At 34.6% G+C, this 20,637-nt stretch overlaps 2 protein-coding genes and 1 long non-coding RNA gene across 4 annotated transcripts; 1 reads left to right on the top strand and 2 right to left on the bottom strand.

Moving 5' to 3' along the window:
- Positions 1 to 7,508: 7,508 nt before the first annotated feature.
- Positions 7,509 to 7,970, bottom strand: LOC125498768 (pathogenesis-related protein 1A1-like). Its single transcript, XM_048647041.2, has one exon. The coding sequence runs from the start codon at positions 7,968 to 7,970 to the stop codon at positions 7,509 to 7,511; it is 462 nt and encodes a 153-aa protein (XP_048502998.2).
- Positions 7,971 to 12,353: 4,383 nt separating this feature from the next.
- LOC125498769 (uncharacterized) lies at positions 12,354 to 13,017 on the top strand. The gene is made up of 3 exons (XM_048647042.1): positions 12,354 to 12,360; positions 12,418 to 12,773; positions 12,907 to 13,017. The coding sequence occupies exons 1-3, from the start codon at positions 12,354 to 12,356 to the stop codon at positions 13,015 to 13,017; spliced, it is 474 nt and encodes a 157-aa protein (XP_048502999.1).
- Positions 13,018 to 16,594: 3,577 nt separating this feature from the next.
- LOC104908424 (uncharacterized) lies at positions 16,595 to 19,391 on the bottom strand. Of its 2 annotated transcripts, XR_007275626.2 has the most exons (3): positions 18,618 to 19,313; positions 18,258 to 18,327; positions 16,595 to 16,819 (listed from the first exon to the last, which is right to left on the bottom strand). It is a non-coding gene; the product is annotated as an uncharacterized LOC104908424 (long non-coding RNA). The 2 variants fall into 2 exon arrangements; XR_002038699.3 differs by having other exon boundaries at positions 18,258 to 19,391.
- Between the last annotated feature and the right edge of the window lie 1,246 nt (positions 19,392 to 20,637).

The raw sequence follows: 20,637 nt of genomic DNA, 5'->3' as shown, positions 1-20,637 counted from the left end.
GTTGGTTTGATTTGATTAATATAACTTTTCTCACTTAGCAAAAAAAAAAGCACTTGTAGCTAGTAATTCTTGGAAGCTCTGACAGATGGATGTCAAAATTGCAGTTCTACATGGCGAATTGGATAAAGACATCTACATGGATCAACCTAAGGGGTTCGAGAATCAGTCTTATCCACACCATGTATACAAGCTGAAGAAGGCGCTCTATGGTTTGAAGCAAGCACCACGCGCCTGGTATGGAAAGATAGCAGAGTTTCTGTTACAGAGTGGTTATTCTGTAGCACCAGCTGATTCGAGCTTATTTGTGAAAGCTCGAGATGGAAAGTTGGCAATAGTTCTTGTATATGTAGATGATCTTATCATCACAGGAGATTTTGAAGATGAGATTCAACAAACAAGAGCTAATCTTTGAGTACGATTTCAAATGAAGGAGCTCGAAGAACTAAAACATTTTCTTGGTCTTGAAGTGGAGCGGACTAAGGATGAGATATATCTATGCCAACAGAAATATGCCCGTGATCTTCTAGAAAAATATGGAATGATCGATTGCAAGCCTATGTCAACTCCAATAGAGGTTAATGCAAGGTTATGTTCAGTCGAAGGCCAATATCTAGAAAATGTCACTAGGGGAAAAAACATAAAGGGCTGCGCAGCAAGGGCTGCGCTTTTCGTAAAAGCGCAGCCCTACTAGTGAAGGGCTGCGCTTATTTAAAAAAGCGCAGCCCTACTAAGCAGAAGGGCTGCGCTTTTTAAAAAAAGCGCAGCCCTTCACTAGTAGGGCTGCGCTTTTTTAAATAAGCGCAGCCCTTCTGTAGGTAAGAAGGGCTGCGCTTTTTAAAAAGCGCAGCCCTTCTGCTTAGTAGGGCTGCGCTTTTTTAAAAAAGCGCAGCCCTTCCTGAAAAAATTTGAAATTTCGGAATCGCGGGCTTTGAAATATTGAGCGGGGATTCGTCAAATATATTATCCCTCATTCTCTCTCCTCTCTCACGTCCCTCATTATTCCTTTCCTCCTCTCTCATCCTCTCTTCTCTCTCATCCTCTCTTCTCTCTCAAAAACTCCCATAAACATTTGCGACAGAAACCTTGAAATGATTTGCACTAAACATGGCGACGGAGTCCGATTGCCTATTGTGATACCTTTTCGGAAGCGGAACGAGCCAACGAGTCAAACTCACCGCTATGCTGTGATGTTTAGGCTTTTTAAGCCATCCGAGTTCGTTTAAGCCTCCAAATAGCCATTTTAAGTTTTTCCGAAATTTTTTTTTCCCCTTAAATTATGTATTTGGGTTTTGTTTTATGTATTTAAATATTATTAGGTTGTAGTTCTTGTATTTTCAGATCTATAATGTTCTTGTATACTTCTCTTTGTTTATATATTTTGATTAATGTTCTTGTATACTTCTCTTTGTTTATTTTGATTAATGTTATTCTTGTATACTTCTCTTTGTTTATTTTGATTAATGTTCTTGTATACTTCTCTTTGTATATAATTTCTTGTATTTTCATCTTTGTTTTGATTAATGTTCTTGTATACTTCTTGTATACTTATTGTATATTTCTTTGTATATTAGTTTTTGTTCCTTTTTTTCATTTTCGTTTCATTCTTTTTATTGTTTTGGGTTTAGTATTTTCGTTTCTCTTCTCTTCTGTTTAATTTCAGAAAATGTGAGATTATGAGTAAAAAAATGACAATTTTTTTTTTTTTTATTTTTTTTTTTGGTAGGAAGGGATGCGCTAGTTAGGAAAAAGCGCAGCCCTTCTAGCCCAGAAGGGCTGCGCTTTTTCCTAACTAGCGCAGCCCTTCTGGGCTAGAAGGGCTGCGCTTTTTCCTAACTAGCGCAGCCCTTCTAGCTTAAGGGCTGCGCTTTTCTAGCGCAGCCCTACTTAAAAAGTGAAGGGCTGCTACTGAAAGGGCTGCTGTCAAAAAGCGCAGCCCTACATGCCTTTTTTAGCGCAGCCTTTCTTCATTTTTCCACTAGTGTGTGACCATGTACATACAGTTGGTGGGAAGTATTATCAATCTCACGCTATCCAGACCGGATATTGCTTATGTAGTGAGTGTGATTAGTCGGTTTATGCAAAAACCGATGAAACGTCACCTAGAGGCAGTACGACGAATATTAAGGTACGTGAAAGGGACCATTGACTATGGAATCCTGTACCGCAATGATAAAGAGTTTGAAGTTGTCGGATACTGTGATGCTGACTATGCTGGTGATCTTGACACACGTCGATCAACTACTGGTTATGTGTTCAATCTGGGTTCTTGAGCAGTCTCTTGGTGTAGTAAGAGACAACCAACAGTGTCACTATCAAGTACGGAAGCAGAATATCGAGCAGCGGCTATGGCAACACAAGAGTGTGTATCGTTGGCGCAATTACTCAAGGATTTGCATCAACCAATTGATCAGGGAATCAAGTTAGCCTGTGATAATCAGTCTTCGATACGTTTAGCGGAGAATCATGTTTTTCACGCAAGGACAAAACATCTGGAGGTACATTATCATTTTGTCCGAGAAAAGGTTCTACGGGGTAAGATTGAACTTGAGCAAGTGAACTCGGAGGACCAAGTTGCAGATATATTCACAAAAGGTCTTGGAGGACCAAAGTTTGAAAAGTTTCGTAAACAACTTGGCATGACCTCTAGACTAACTTTGAGAGAGAGTAATCGTTGAGGGGGAGTGTTAAAAATCATCGTCCACTCTCTTCTATTTGGTAAATGATTTGGTGCTACCAATTAATGCTTGCTAATTTTTTCAAGCCACCTATTACCCCCACCCTACAGGCTATAGTTGAAAAGTTTGACATTTATCAATTTTAGTGTGAAAGTTATAAGATGAATAGTATAGTGTAGTAGTATAAATAGATGTAGTGCATTGGTTGCAAAGTGTGCAGCATACCAATGTGAGTTGTGCCAAGCTCCAAAAGAGAAAGCAAAATAAAAGAGTTTGAAAGAGTGTGTAAGAGTTTCATGTAATAGCTTAAGTAAGATGCTTCCTTATTATATGTGAGCTATTGTTTTTTTTATAATCTCTTATATTATTTAATCTTTTCACATAAATTACCCTAAAATATCCTACACTAACATTATATTTAAGAACTCCAACTTACGCATTATTCACTCTAAAATAATTCAGTTCGAGTTAGCATAATGCTGAAACCAGTTTCAGCTTGAGCAAAAAACAACATCTGCAGTCCAATTGTGTGGGCAACAAAAGGATCTCCATTTGACATTTTGCTAATGTAAAAAAGCTGCAATCGTTATAAAAACTTCAAAGCAAGTAAATGAGGATTTTAATGTGTGAGTTGTGTGTTGGGGGTTGTAATTAAGCAAAGATTGAAAATTAAAAAGAAGAAACTTGATAATTAGAGGAATTGGGCATCGGAGAAAAATAAAGAATGCAATAGAATCTAACGTTACCACCATTACTTTAGGGATATAGAATCTAAACCTTATAATATGAGTCATTCATGCTTTCAGATTGTTTCAGAATTTAAAGATATACTTTGACATATTCGGAGTACATGATCATATATCATAGCAAACATTTCATAACTTCATAACTTGTCATTTATAAGAACAAGAGTCATCTTTTCACACTTTTCGATCCCTTATAAAACCAAAGGCATATTTATTCCATACTCCTTCATATCCATATAATAAGCCTATTAGCGATATAATTCACATAACCGATTATCGTCACTAAACATAATTCAACTTTAAATAGTCCTCACAATAGTCAAGTGATACACTCTTCATTCTTAGCTTTCCAACTCACTAAAATATAATAATAAACCTGATATAGTTAACAAGTGTACTTTAAATGTCATATAATACCAAGATTGTCCGAAAGTCAATATATTTTCTCAATTCCAACATAGTAAAGCTGAAAATAGTTAATCAAAATACTTTTCGCAACCTTCAAGTTCATAATATTTTTTTTTTTTTTTTTGAGGGGATCATAAATTTTGTTTTATATAGTTTTATATCATAACAATACAGTAAGCTCATGGAGGGAACCAGAGCATTCGAACATTCAGAACAGCATACAGTTCAAAAAACAAAACTATCAAACTACCATGCCCATAGCTAGGCTACAGAACTAACTGAAATCAATGAGAAGAGGAAAAGGTTAGGACTTAGAGCCATCAGAGCCTTAAAGCCAAACTACAAAAGCTGAGCTGCGAGTGAGAGTTCATAAACTTAATAAGACATAATCAAGGTAAGTAAAATTTGCATTATTTATCATCTCAATTCATCTTTAACCTATTCATCATTTCAACCTCGTGAACGCATCTCTTCATAAAGGTGATTAAGTGATTCGCTAAGACTTCTTAACAATAACTTAAAATCTCTTCATCGTGTAATTTTTGATAACCTATCTTTAGAAATTTCTACACACCATGAGTTGATTCGCGAATATAAATTTACTAGGATATCAATAGAATAACTTCTACTGTCATTAGAGTTCACCAAATCAACTTCATCAACCCAAACAATCTTATCACCTCAACTCCAATTTCGTCAATTTTTAAAATCGGCCAACTTTTAGAGATTAATTCCAGTAATACCAAAAATTTGACATAATTATAATACTCACACAATAACCCAGGAAATCAAACAACCATATTTCAGAGTATAAATATTTATCTTTGTCATGTTCGTAAAATATTTATTTAATCAATTTTATAAGGTTATTATTATTATTATTAACTTAATGATTATAATTAACGTTAAATAAAATACTATTAAGAATCGGGCTATTACACTCAGCGGTCGTTTTTAATTTTAATTTTTTCTTGAATACAAAGTCGATCAACAGCGGAATTAGTGTCAATTAGTATAATCTAATTCAGTTAAGTATTTTTAAGAGGCAGCAATATTATTTAGATGTATCGGATTTGTGAAAAATAAATTAGTATTTTTGTTTCATTTATCATATTACAATACTTTATGTGTTACCATAAAATGATATATTTTCAAAGGTGTTACAACAAACTGTTACCTATATAAGTTAAAAATAATCCCTTTTTAAAGTGTTACAATAATTTGTTACCTATTTTAAAAGTGTTACCTTCAAGTGTTACCAATTTTAATGTATTGCTTTTAAGTGTTACATTTTTTAAAAGTGCTACAATAAGTGCTACATTTTCATGGAGTGTTACAAATGTGTTACCTATAGATTCAAGAAACTTACAACTTTAAAAGTGCTACCAATTAATGTTACCTAATGCCAGTTATGCACTAGTTAATGATAATTGAGATTTGTGTATCTTAAGTGTAATTAGCTAGCAGCTCGAAAGTGCGGGCTGTTACAAGTAATCTCTATATCTATAGCATCTTGCCATTCATGAATCAGACAAGCTTGGTTATTAGAGGTAGGTTCAGTGATAGATGGAGTATTAATAGTTGAAAATGAAAGAGAATGAGAAGAAGAAGGAATGGTAGGACAAATATACTCTTGTAGTTTAACAGGAGGTTCAACTACTCTTCTTGAATTTCTGAGAGGAGGTTGATTATCATGAGATTAATTTTGAGAAGATGAAGAAATATGTGGAGAGGTAGATAGCTGAGAGTCATGATTTTGGGAATTAGAAATGTTACTAGGAGATGTAGAATGAACTGGAGCAATTGCTTGCAAGTCATCAGAGTTATGAATGTTGACAGTACTAGAAGAAATAGCATGACTATGATCATTAGTATCAAAATGAGAAATATGATAATGATTATCAGGGATAAGATTGTCTAAAGGAGCAGAGACTAGTTGGGATTTAGTGGAAACATTATCAATGGAATATATGATATCAAGATTTTCAGTAGGATGTCTGTAACAAAAGAAGAAGACTTTTTGTGGAAGGGAAAAATGTGTTCTTGGAACTAAACATCTCTGGACACAGAGCATTTTTTAGTAGACAAATCATACACCTTATATCCTTTTTTGCCAGAAGGATAACTTATGACTAGACATTTAGTAGCTCCAGGACTGAGCTTGTCTCCTTTCCAGTCTGTATTATGAACAAAACACAAACAATCAAAGACCTAATAAAACTATAGTCGGGGACAGTATTTGTCAAAACTTCAAAGGGACTTTTCCAATTTAGAATAGGTGTGGGAATTTTGTTTATAAGAAAAGTAGCACTAAGAAGACATTCTTTCCAGAAATAAGAAGGAAATAACTTCAAGAAATTCGGGGTTAAGAGTTTGAATTTGTTGACTTCTATTATTTACATATATATTCTTCATAATGACCTTAATTTAAAAGAAGGCAGATTTTACGTCATATATACACTACTTTGTAAGTTATGATATGTTTTATTTCATTTGTTTATTTATTAACATAAAGTTTAAATAAATGGCAGGGATTTGAATGGAACGAAAATATTGGGTAACCAAGTTAAGGCCATATGTTCAAACCTTTCTTCAAGAAGCAAACAAATTGTTCGATTTGTCGATGTTCACACTAGGAGATAGGGTATATGCAAGGAAGATGCTTGACTTACATAATCCTAAGGGGATGTATTTTGCACATTCGTAGGTGCTTATGAGAGAAGACTGTGTGACATCATTGAAAAAAGGGCTAGATCCTATATTGTCACATGAAAGGGTTGTTTTAATAGTTGATAAAACAAAAGATGCTTGGAATCATGATATTATAAGTGTGATTAAAATACAATCATACTACTTTTTTTATGACATGTTATCAGATAACAAGTCTTTGTCGAGGCGTTAGATAGATGAAAGTGAAAAGTACGGATCGGAGAATTAGCGAGACTCTTAAGAAATTTAAAGAAGATCTATGCTGAATTCTATCGCGGGGACAAGGAAGGACAATATCATGAATGTCGAGACGTAAAGGAAGCAATTGCCGAAGTAAAGAGACAAACTAAAGCGAGGTTTGAGTTTAGTGATGAACTGAAAGCCAAAAGTTTGAATGGAGCTAGAACTATAGAATTAGGGTTGTAAATGAAAATATTTGCCAAGAGTATTTTTTTTCTTCCTGTATTTTACTTCTAAATTAGTTGTTACTCTCCTAGGATACTATGTTTATAATTTCTTTTATGGTTAACTAATCTATCTTGGACAAAAGCTAAGTAAAACATTAATTAGCTAAGTTTTGTTTTGGTAAGTAAAATCTTGAGTAATAGTACAGTGTTTTTTAAAGTTTGGCATTAAAATTTATCTAATTCAATGTGATTAATGATCTATAAAAAACCTATTTCATTCTCCCATAAATTTATAACACGACATAGTTCTTTTATTTCTTTGAGCCAATTCAATAAAAATCAAAATCATTTACATCATATCCTACCACGAACATAAAATTTAACACTAAATAGGCAATTATTGAATGGAAATACAAATGGACTTGATTTTTTAAGAAGATCAATTTTATTACATCTCATCAATGATTCATCAGATTGAGAACCATAAGAGGATGAACAACAATACAATTTATTATTACAAATACATTATTTATGAAACCCAAAATAGTCATTTAATAAAGCTATTACCCTGAACAAGGAGGATCATATTCACAAACTACAAAAGGCCAACCAGCCCCACAAACTATATTAGCACATCCGATATATTTACTCTCCTTACAAACCACTTGTTTGTATTGCTTGCACTCCTTTCCATTCTTACACACATTTGATTGTTGATCATAGTTTTCCTTCTGCTGCACCCACTGGCTCACAGCATCGGTGATCCTAAATGCCTCGTATCCCCCCGCCGTGTTCTCGCCGTATGGTCCACCAGACTTCATTGTGTTATCACATTTTTCCTTGACTTTATCGGCAAACTGTTGGGCGAAAGACGCTAAGGTTTGGTTCCATGCAAGCGGAGCAACCCCAACTTGAGCACGAGCCGTGTTGTGAGCTTCTAAGAATTGTTTTTGGTCATCTTCAGCATGTGATTTCAGAAAACTTGGAGCTAAACTGACACATAAAAGACAAATCAATAGTTTCATTTTGATTGACAAAACAAATGAGGAAGTTGTGGGATGTTTGGAGAATTTCAAGGGGATTATATGTGAATTACCTTATGACTATTAATAGCATTAAAGTTTAATTTAGTCATGTCTTTTAATATCGCTTTAATCTGTTGTCTCTGAAATTTGAGATTTTCATGGTTGTTAGTTATGCAAATAAAGCTTAAGTTTTGTTGGTCAAATTTGGAAATTCAACATAAAATGCTTCCAAACCTACCACGTAAACAAAAGTTAAGGTTTTGGAGACTTTGCCTTGCTCTATCACCAATATATATACTTCTCCTAATTATTTCAATTTGAAATTTATGTATACAACTACACAAAAAAAAAGATAATTCCTTTCTAATTAAATTAAGGTTTTAAAAAGTGTTTTTTTGACAATATTCCCATCGACATTGCCCCCGTTATTTCTTCCTCAAATATGCTTACTTGCTTAGATGTACTACGTTGCAATATCATACAAATTAAAATTTGAGGTGCATATTACAATAACTTTTTATTTGAATCATATTAAAAGATATAGTACTAGATCACAAAATGTCACACGTATACAAGCAATGTGGACATTATGGATTTTTTTAGTACTTTGTCAAGATTTCAGCACCCATCTTCATAATCAAGATGGTATGCTCAAATTGCGCAGTAGGACTGCCATCATCTGTAACAGTAGTCCAATTATCACCCCATATAATACAATCAATGCTTCCCATCGTAAGAACTGACTCTGCATTTAGGAAAGGGTGCCAATTAAAAATCACATAACAACATATTCAATTCTCTGGTCTACATAATAACAATTCTGATAAAGCTGATCTAGAAAGATCAATGTAATCAAAAATAAGCAAAAGGCTTGTTAGACAAGCAAAAAAGGGCAAACCGCTAAGAACTCCTCTCGTTGCCCTCACATTGAGAGTGGATGTCTACTCTCTGACACGAGTGGATGATCTAGGGTGCTCTAGTAAAAATAAGAAAAAGGCTTGTTAGACAAGCAAAAAAAGGGCAAACGCTAACAACTCCTCTCGTTACCTCACATTGAGAGTGGATGTCTACTCTCTGACACGAGTTTATCATCTCTCTACTAGAGCACCCTGTCAATTTTTATCCATCTACCTAAACCTTGAAACTAAATTGCAAAGCATGCTTCAAATGAAAAAGCCATCTTATTGGGGCCCTTGCAATTTAGAAAATGTGCACACATTATAAAACATAAAAACATAAGCATGCTTCAGCAAGTATATCTGCAAAAAAACTCAACTACATATGAACTTTTTTTGTAATAATGAACCATACGGGACAACATTACCAACATCAATGAATCAAACCTCATGATATGTGTGCATGGTGGGCGTATGTTCATGTTTGTTTATGCTTGTTTATATCACTAGCTGCATTCACTAGTAGAATAATTGCTTATTACAGCGGTCATTAAGTGGCCTATTGCTACGGTTTTGGCCAAGCAATAATTAAGGGAGCAATAATATGTAATTATCTATTGCTGCGATTTTTAACCGCAGCAATAGAGCAACCTATTTCTACGATTTCCAACAAAAATCGCAGCAATAGGTATGTTTTTTAATAGAAGTCTATTGTTGCGGTTTTTCGTAGGACCCGCAGCAATAGGTATTGTTATAGGTAAAATTAAAAAAAAAAACTTTGCCATCAAATTTTAAAGAAAACAATAATGTATGAACAAAATATAACACTACTGTTTCAAAATAATGACAAAAAATACTTATACAAAATTCAAAAACATAAAAGATACACAAAAAATCCAACACATATAAGCAAAGGGATTCAAAAGAAAAATATTCAAAAAATAACAAAAAATCAGAACCTAACATCATATTGAATCTTAAAACATAAAAATGAAGAAAAAAACAAAAAAAAAATGAAAACAAGATCTAGAGATTTTTAGAAACGACAAAGACTTTGAGCGCGAGGTTGAATGAAAACTGACGACAATATTGACCGGCAACAAGGTGGACCGACGACGGAGTGCGAAGTTTTGTTGAGGAAAAAGCGTTGGGCTACTTGCGGCCGACGAGCACGGGCTTCGAAGGGTAGAGTCTTCGACCTGGTGATGTGAACCGACGAGTGCGGGTTTCGAAGGGTTGAATGAAACCGCAGTGAGTTTTTGTCTGGTCGAGTCTTTGTCTTCGTCTGGTGAGTTTTTGAGGAACGACGAAGACTTCGACCAACGAAGAAGAAATCTCGTATTGAAGAACGACGAAGAACCCTATTTTGAGGAACGACGAAGAAGAGGACTCAAGCCGGTGAGAGAAAGAGTAGTGAAATGAGATCTGGAGGAATTGTGAGGAAAAGAAACAGTGCAGTGAGAATGAGAGAGGAGGGAAGGAGTGAGAGAGATATAGTGAGGGAAAACGGCTCAATGCATTAAAAAAACCCTATTCCTAAAAAAATTCAAAAACCCTAATAACCTTATTGCTGGGGTTTCTTCTAGGAACCGCATCAATAGGTTCAACTAATATATTTTAAATATTATTTTAATATATTGCTTCGGGCCTTGCCATAAACCGCCAGCAATATGTTTGGTCAAATGTTGAAACCATATTGCTGTGGTTTTCGAACAAAACTGCAGAAATATGAGTATTTTATATTTTTACTTTTATTTTTACATGATATATTGTTGCGTATGGGTAAAACCGCAATAATAAGCAATTATTCTATTAGTGATTACAGACTGCAGGTTTCAATTTTAATAATAATACTGAAGCTCATACCAATTGTAAGCGTTAGACCTTCGACCATTTCACCTGGACGGCTATTTCCTGTCAATATAATATATACAGTAAAATTAGAGAGAACAATGAAGCATTGAAATTTGAAGCAGAATACCTATTTCACTAGCCAAACTGATTGTGCATGTACTATTAGGCGTAGAAGTTACCATAAAATTTCTCTTAATACTCTAGCAAAATGTGCAAAGCGTTTCTTATTGGTAATTGAATGTGTGCAGCTATGTTACAAGCACTTGGCAAGGCATTTCTCCTTTGTTCAAAAATTATAGCATGTTAATGGCCTAAATAACAGATTCCAGATACTCACACCCAGAGCACCCATATCCGAATTTGGAGCGTTAAGTTTCTATTTGTACTTACTGTATCATGGTGACAAAAGTTATCTTTGAAAAAAAATTGTCTAAATAACAAAGATTAACAATAACAAATTCATAATTCACACAAATGATCCCCAATTCATAAATCATAAGTCTCAAAAATATCAATCAAAATTAGATTAAATAAATAGTAAGAATAAAAACAAAAGTCCAACAAACATTAATATTCTACCCCGAATTCAACCAAACTGAATCAAATCCCTCACAATATTCCAATTTTCGCCGCAATTATTTCAACAATTTTCGATAAAAATCATTCATAAATAAAAAAGATTTAATTTATTAAAAGTAACCATCACCTGAGAGCAAAGAAAATCATGCGGCTAACATCATTGTCGGCGAAATTGGCAGTGGAAAAACTACTCTAGTTCCTCATGTTTTCTCTTTTTTCTTTTTCGCTCAACTTCTTTTCTTCATATCTCGATTAATTGTATGTAATTTTGATGATAATATGTGTTTTAATTTGTCTCCTTTCACCAATTCAATGTGTTGAAGTAAACATTATAAAAGCAAAGGAATGGTGGGAAAAATAAAACAACAGACTACTTCATTAATTTCACTCTTATAAAATGCAATGCAAAGAAGATATAAATAGTAACATCATACTAAGTAACTAACTCCTATTCTTATACCTAATAAACCCACTTACAACAAAGCACTTAGTACACTTGTAACTCCTAGTAAACCCATGTAGAATCTAATATTTGCCACTAACCCACTAACTTAGCAAACTACCTAACTTACTGACATTAGCTTAGACTTAGGAAACTAACTCCCTAAAAACAATGAAACAAACATTTGAATCATTTCCAACACCCTGATCTTTTTTATCCTATCTCTTCTAAACCCCCCTCGCTTTCCCTTCCCACTTTCTCAACAATTTCAACCTCTTCTCAAATTAGAGCAACTCTCAGTAAGTAACCCTGATAATAACATCCCAAGAACCCAAAGCGTTGCGGTCGACGCAAGGGAGGAACATAGGGGGGCACGGGTGGAGGCCGCAACACCCCTCCAACTTCAACGATTTTTGAAAAATTAAGGTAACATTTGGTGTATTTTTTTAAAAAATAGGTAAAAATATTAAACAGGCCCTCCTAATCTTTTGAAAAATTTCCTATGATCCTACTAAAAAGAATTTTCTGGTTCCGCCCAGGGTCAACCAAAAACTCTACTACTCATCCTCCTCATAAAACATTGTAGCTACATATTTGGCATAAAAGAAAGACATGAATGGTAATTGAGTGGAGGATCTTTAGGAAGTTGAGGTTGCATTTCTTGACTATTATAAAGGCTTGTTGGGACACCAACAAACTTTGCAGAAGAAGGTTAGTAAGACTGTGATCAAGGAAGGAAACTTATTAGATGATGATCAGAAACAAAGATTGTGTAGGATCTTTAGTGCAGATGATGTAAAGCATGCATTATATAACATTGAGGAGACAAAAGCTCCTGGGCCTGATGGATACACCAGTGGATTCTTCAAGGAGGCTTGGGGGCGTATTGGTGCAGAGGTGACAACAACTATTTTGGACTTATTTCAAAGTGGAAAATTACTTAAACAGGTGAATTCTACATCTCTTTGCTTAGTTCCTAAATGTGAGCAACCTGAGGGTGTTACTCAATTTAGGCCTATTTCCTGTTACACTGTACTATACAAAATATTCTCTAAAATGTTATGCAGTAGATTGACTGAGACTATTCCAAGTATAGTAAACCAGGTTCAGAGTGCCTTTGTGCAAAATAGAGTTATATTTCATAATATATTCCTATGTATATCAGGATATTATGAAACAATATAGGATACGAAATGGTCCTGCTAGATGCACAATGAAAGTGGACCTAAGGAAAGCCTATGACTCTATTCATTGGGAGTTTATTAGGGATCTTTAAGAGCAACTGGAGTTCCCTCGGAAGTTCATTGACTGGATTATGTTATATGTGACTACTCCTTCATTCACTCTGAATATAAATGGAAGTTTATGTGGCTTCTTCCAAGGAAAAAAGGGTCTTAGACAAGGGGAGCCAATGTCTCCTTTGCTCTTTGTACTTGTAATGGAGTACCTCACAAGATTAATGAGTATCATGAGCAGGAAGGCAGAATTTAGCTTTCATCATAGATGTGCTCCACTGAAGATTAGTCATTTAATTTTTGCGGATGACTTGATGCTATTTTGTATAGGGGATGTGAAGTCCGCCATGTTGATGAAAAGAGCTATGAATGCATTCTCTGAAGCATATGGCCTCCAAGCAAGCCAAGAGAAGACTGTTGTGTACTTTGGCAATGTTAAAGATGAAGTAGCAAATAGGATCTTACAAGTAACTGGGTACAAAAGAGGGGAATTCCCATTTAGGTACCTAGGTATGCCTATTACTGCTAGGAGGTTGACAAAAGCTGACTGTGATATGGTGGTGGATAAGATGCTGAAGAGGATAACTTGCTGGAGCCTAAGGCATTTATCCTATGCAGCCAGGGTTACTTTGATAAATGCTGTGCTAATCAGCTTGCACATATTTTGGGCTCAAATCTTTCAGCTTCCTAATACAGTAATGCAGAGAATTATACAAGTGTGTAGAGCATTTCTATGGGAAGGCAAGGAGTACTTGCCCAGAGCCCCTTCTATAGCGTGGGATAAGGTTTGTACCCCTAAGAAAAATGGAGGTTTAGGGACTAGGGACTGGCTGACATGGCATGCTGTAGCAATAGGCAAATATGTTTGGCAAGAAGCTCAGAAAAAAGATATATTGTGGATAAAATAGGTGCACATAGTTTATATTGAGGATACTAACTGGTGGGCATATCAGCCACCAAAGTCAGCAAGTTGGGGGTGGAAGAACATATGTAATGAAAGGAGGGTACAATGGCAAATGGGAGGAAAAAATATACAGCAAAGGAGGGTTATAGCTGGTTGAAGGGTCAGTTTGAATCTGTACAATGGCACCACTGGGTGTGGGCCCCTTTCAACATTCCTAAGCATTCAGTTATAGGGTGGATGATTGCACTGGGGAAAGTTAGAACAAGGGAAAGATTGGTAGCTGCTGGATTGTGTCATGAAACTCAGTGTTTGTTGTGTAATACTGGAATGGATGCCTGTTCACATTTGTTTTTCAAGTGTCATTGTAGCAGGATTATTTGTGTAGGTGTTATAGAATGGCTTAATATCAGAATCAAGGTGGAGGAATACTTGTAAACTGATTGGAAGAAGTGGGGAAGAAAGTACAAGAGTAAGACATGTTAAAGGAGCTGTTATTGTACACTTGCTGCTGTTGTATACCATGCATGGTAGAGTAGGAGCAAAGCTTATTGGCAAAGTGCAGTTCCAAGACCTGAAGTGGTGCTGAACAACATCAAGAGAGAAGTTTGTAGTAGAATCTGAAGCAAAGTGAATCATAGATGGACAGATCAAGAATTGTGTTGGCTTAGTAATTTACAGAGAAGTTGTAATAATTAAATGTAGTGCATTGCTGTGTTAGGAGGTGCAGTTTGGTTGCTGTAGAACTAGATTTGGTGTGGTGTTTGCTGTTTGTATTTGTGGTAGCTTGTGACTGCTAATTTGGTAATACAATCTCTTACATTTTACCAAAAAAAGAAAAGAAAAGATTGATGATTCTTTGGGAAAGAGGGATAGTGGTTCAAATGAAGTGGTAGATAAGGATGAACCAATAGGCCTTAGATCATCAAAACTAATAGGGAATGGATAATGCAACAAGGTAGTAACAATATGATCATATTCAGAATCACGATCCAGACCAAAAAGGGTATACTAAACTAAATCCTGATTTGATACAGGGCATGGTATAACAACAAGAGAATTAGCAATAACCTTTATTTCCCTTAAATAACCATCCATTCTTTGAGAATCAGTCTTTTTAATACGAGTTAAACGTTCCTTTAACTCCATAGAAAGAGCCATAATGGCATGCATAAATCTAGATTCATCATGTACAGTAGCAAGAGGAATAATAGCAGTACCATCAACAATGCCAAGTAATTGATGAGAAAGCAGCAGGCAAGTTATTTGGGTTTTCCATAAAAGATAATCCTCATGAGAAGATAAAGTAATGGTTACCAAATTCGTAAGATTAGGGGCGGATAAATGCGGAAGAGTGACGGTCGGTGCCGAGTTGGACGTCGGAGTGGTTACGGCAAGCCGTGAGGAGACGGCGACGTGGAAGAAAAGAGGCACGGATGGGCAGCGCCGATCGTCATCGCTGGTGGGGTGACCGCAAAGCCAGGTGGAAACTTGGGTGAGGCGCGAGATGACGAAGTCGGTGAGCCAGTGTTATGCAACGCCGAGATGATGTGGCCGGACGTGACCCACGGCTGGGAGAAGAAGGAGCCGATGTATGGCGCTGCGGCGGCGGCGGGAGCGAATGACTGGTGGAGCCGGTGTGCGTGCGGCAGGCCGGCAGGAGAGAAGGACTGGCTGGATGGCTGCATGGCAACGGGGGTTACCGCCAGCGGAGGCAACAACCGACCGGAGGTCAACATCGACGGTGGCGGCGGGGAGGCGGCCAAAGAGGCGGAAGAGTAGGCCGAAAAATCCATCAGGAAAGGAAATTTATTTTCGGGAGAGGAAAAAAAAATTTAGAAAAACCTTGGGTATGATGCCATGTACAAGTGTGGAGAATAATTCTATTAACCTGAGTAGGTTAACCCTGTCATTCAATATATATATAATGTTTACAATACAGACCTATGACTAGTAATCAACCATTCTACCCTTTACATATAATATTATCCCTTTACATATAATATTATCCAATAAACCTACATATTAGGGCCCTGAATTAAGTCCAAGTTTTTTGAATCTTTTATTTTTTGGTCTAGACCGAAAAAAAAATTGTCCGAAATTTTTGATGTTTGATTTTCGGTCCAGACCGGGAATAATTTACTTTGTTGGCTTTCACATAACTTCTATATAAATTTTTTATTATATTATTATTAATAGCTACATTTTTATATATATTAGATAGAATCACTACAAGAAAAATCGCCTATGGAGGCAACATAGATTTGCCTCTGTAACCAAAGATGTAGCCTCTAATTGTTTTTTGAAACAAATTAGTGGTTGTCTTTAATAGTTCCGTCGCTAATTAATGGTTGCCTCTAAAAGTCCCTTTTTGAGGCAATATAACGTGTTGCCTCTAAAAAATTGTACATTTAGAGACAATCATAGTTTCTTGCTTCAAAATATAATTAGAGGCAACCATATATATTCTTATCTCAAACTATAATTAGAGGCAATATGAAACATTGCTTCTAAAAACTATATATAATAGGGGCAACCATATAATTTTATCTCGCAATATAATTACAGGTAATTTTATGCCATGCTTATTTGAACCTAATGCATCACCTAATGAACCATTGAAATATAATAGTTCAAATGTATGTGGAGGCCTATTGCAATGGTATATAATACATAAATAATATTCCCTAATAATTTGATATTAATAATAAGCTAAATTAACAAAAGGATCATATAATACATAACATTCATATCGTTTCGACATTTACAAAATCAAGTACATAAGTAGTACTTGTAGCAAACCAAAAGATAAAACATATTTCCTCATTCCTAGCCTAATCTGAATGTAATAATACAATACACTTGGAAACAAAATCTACCATGAAAAATTGGCAATACAACGATTGTGATACCTCACCTATTCTATTTGGTTATTTGTGTACCTACATATATAAACAAATAGATTATAGTTAATGAACATTGTTGTCCGATTGGCACAAATAAAAGCATATGTATCTACATATACAAAGAAATAGAACCAAAATGATCATGAAAATACCATATTCCCTGGGAATCTAATATTGATACATGATAGTACAACGATTGTAGGAATATCATCACTAGTTAATTGTTTTTCTTCTTGTCAATCATAACCACATTTAGAAGTTTTTCAGATTATATGTACTCGATACTTACTCTCTCGTTTTCGTGATTTTTAGAGCATACATTTAAAAATTAGAATAAAGATGACAGTATTGCAACAACATCAATGATGCCTCCGTTGAAAGGCAATGTCTAGAATACGTATGGGAGTAAAGATGATAATTCGCAAATAGAACATAAAGATTACATTCTAACTTATGCAAGCAAAGAATATGAACTTTAGGAAATCAAATTTGCTTGATGACTAATAGTACTTAACCATCATTAGAATTGAAAAGAACGGATAGAAGAGAAGGAATTATTGCAGTACTTTTGCTTGATGACTAATAGTACTTAACCATCATTATAATTGAAAGAACAAATAGAAGAGAAGCAATGGTTACAGTACTTAATCATGGCAGACTAACATCTAATTTGACCCTTGAGAGTGAAAGAAGATTCGCATTTGACTTGAAAAGGCAAATTTAAGGAGACCGGAATGCTCATATGGCTTAGTGGCCTCGGTCTATATCAACTAACTCAAAAATCTAGTAGAGAAAAGTTAATAATAATACTATTATTAAAAATATACATCAACATACAAGAAAATCATCTTAACTAGTTGGTTATCTTGATTCTTGTTGTTCTCAATTTTGAGATGATCAATCTATGTGTAACTGTCTAGAGTAGACGTAAATCTCCCTAGTAATTAAACATGGTAGAAGTATAAGGTGCAGTACAGGTAGAAGTATAAGGTGCACACTGCAAACAATTTCAACATAATTCATGTCGAACGTCTAAAAACATGACATAAGAATCTTTAGCTCTAATCTGCATGTTGTATCATTTAAAAAATTACATCATCTATTTCGAAGTCCTTTTATCTCAAGAGATAATTAGGATCAGAATGGATAAAATACTAACGAAAATGAACTATAATTCTTCTTGAGTACTACTAGTAAGTCGGTCATTGTGTTATAGCACTCAAAATTCTATCCAAATATAGATCCAAGCATCAAGTCCATTCTATAAATCAACAACTAAATTTAGATGAAAAAAGAAGTCAGAAAATTCAGGCAACAAAGAAAATAAAAAACTATCCCAGCAATGGAAATTTCATAATTCCCTATAGGTCAAACAAATTGAAATCACGCTCAACAAATAATTCAAAATGCAGTTCAATCAAAAAAATTCAACCTATGAACAGAGAAAATTCATAATTAGGAGGAAAAATTATACCATTCTGAAGATATATAAGGACCATTGAGTAGCGGCAAGATACCTTCGAATCCATACATCTTCGCGATTACTGAAATTAGGGAACTTGACCAACATGAGAGACAAAAGAGATGATTTTCGAATTTGAGTTTAATTTCAATAAACCCTAAAAATCCTAATAGAAATATAAATCGCACATACATCTCACATCACTAAACGTTTTTAATTTACCAAAAATTTATTTTTTTCAATTATATCATTAAAATAAATAACAATTTGTTATTCGTCAATTGCAGTGCAATTTCTCTCTCCTCATTGTTGTTTTTCAACTGGGTTCTTACTCAATTTCAACAGCAACTGACATTGATTGACTTAAAGTACCTCAAAATCTGGGTATGTTTTCTTCTGCCCACTTGATTTTGACTACTAAGGAGCAAAAAAAAAGTGAAATTTCTTTCCCATGTTTCCTGAATTGGGTTTTGCTTTAGAAGTAAGTGAGATCTCATATCTACAATTTAGGAACTTTATACTAAAATACGAGGTGTTTTTGGGAGATTGTTGTAGTTTTGGATTGATTTAAGCAAATTTGAGGTGGATTTTTTATAAGAATGAGAAGTGGGCCTAATTATTTAAAGAAGAAGAGATAATGAGTGGAGGCTCATTAGGTCTAGGTTTGCATTCTGCATGTTATGGCTCATAGCAACATCTGCACAATAATTTGTAACCAAATCAGCCTACTTTACCGAGCCCTCCTCCACCTATGCCCTTCATAGCCCAAAAACTGGTGAAGATGATGAAGGAAAAAGAGAGAGCGACAGCGCAAGAGGAGGGAAAGCGGGCAGAAGCAACAGCAACATGAAGAGTGAGAGCATCCCGACGGTGGGGAAGGGGAGGTTTTCCTGAAAGCTACAGTGAGGAGAGAGAAATAATGTAATTTGTGAGGGTTGTAAAGAGGGGTTCCGACTTTTCCGGGTAAGAAAAATTTCCATTTATTAATATTGTACTTTGATATGATAACACTAAATATAACTTGGACTAGTGGTTAAAACTTTAGTACATGAACCATGAGGTCATAGGATCAAAACCTATACTATGCAATTTCTAATTTTTTTTTATTGTACATGGATTACATGAACTAAAACTCCCTAGGAAGAGCGCCACGTGGCATCGTTCCTCGTTTACGCACGCCTTTTAATATATTAGCATAGATTTTTTGCACGCAATGCGTGCTTGAATTTTTTTCGAAACAGAAACTCGATTTTCTGCGGCATAAGAGTCAAAATTTGAACATTAGATATAAGAAGTATAATTTTTTTTAGTTGCAAAAATTGATTGGTTTAGTTTCTGTCACTTAAGTCTCTGAGCATTCTTTTTTTTTTTTTGTTTTTTACTTTTCAAAGTTAAATTCTATGATCAAAATAGAAATTTCATTGAATTTATTTATGATTTATTATATTATAATTTTTTAGTTGATTTTTGAATTCAGTACAATACTTCATAAATTGTAAAGAAAGTAGACACTTTGATTTCAAGTCAATTTTTTCCTATGTTGTAGTTTGTAAGTGAATTTTAAAGTTTTTGTAAAGTTTCCTCATTTTAGTGATTTGCATAACGTAAATTATGCAATTTTATGATTTTAGTTGACTTGTGAGTTTGTTATAATTATATTTTTGGTATTTCTGTTTGAAGCCCCCTCTGATTTGTAAGATAATTTGTAGTTTAGAATGGGAAGAGGGGCAAAATAAGCATTTCAAAAGAGGACACCATTGCTCCCCCCTTCCCTTATATAATAGAGATATGGAACCTGAAAGAATTCGAGTTTGAAAATTTGGGGAAAATGAGGAGGGAAAAAGTCTGCCAATGAGTTTAAACATAAAATGACTATTGCAAATTTGCAATAACTATCCATGGAAACTCTTTTTCATACACTTATCGCTAGAGGTATAAGCAGACCGCAAAAATTTTGGAGTCCAATTTTAGTCCAGTCCCGTTCAAATTTGTTGAAGTGCACTATACTGAATTTTTTTGGATTGGAGTCGGACTCTATTCCGATCCAAATATTTTTGGACTGGATTTGGACTCACCCCTTTGGAGTCCAATAAATCATATCCAGTCCAAATATATTTATATATTTAATATTTATATATGTAATATAAAAGAATGTATGTGACTTAGATATGCAATGGATATAATGAGCTTAATTTTTCAAATTCAATTATGAGAAAGCGTTGTGAATCATTAAATCTAAATCGAGAAAAGAAATAATATAATATATATTTATATTTATAATATAAAAGAATGTATGTGACTTAGATATGCAATGGATATAATGTGCTTAATTTTTCAAATTCAATTATGAGAAATCGTTGTGAATCATTAAATCTAAATCGAGAAAAGAAAT

This window comes from Beta vulgaris, chromosome 6, assembly GCF_026745355.1.
Source record: "Beta vulgaris subsp. vulgaris cultivar EL10 chromosome 6, EL10.2, whole genome shotgun sequence".
Taxonomy (NCBI): domain Eukaryota; kingdom Viridiplantae; phylum Streptophyta; class Magnoliopsida; order Caryophyllales; family Amaranthaceae; genus Beta; species Beta vulgaris.
Note: the sequence above shows the minus strand (reverse complement) of the source record. Positions and strands in the feature narration are given on the sequence as shown.

Excerpts from the sequence above, each read along its gene's own strand:
- LOC125498769 (XM_048647042.1), top strand. Across the intron at positions 12,774-12,906 it reads GGCCTATTTCCTGTTACACT|GATATTATGAAACAATATAG; the intron begins GTACTATACAAA and ends TATGTATATCAG.
- LOC125498768 (XM_048647041.2), bottom strand. The coding sequence starts at position 7,970 with ATGAAACTATTGATTTGTCTTTTATGTGTCAGTTTAGCTCCAAGTTTT.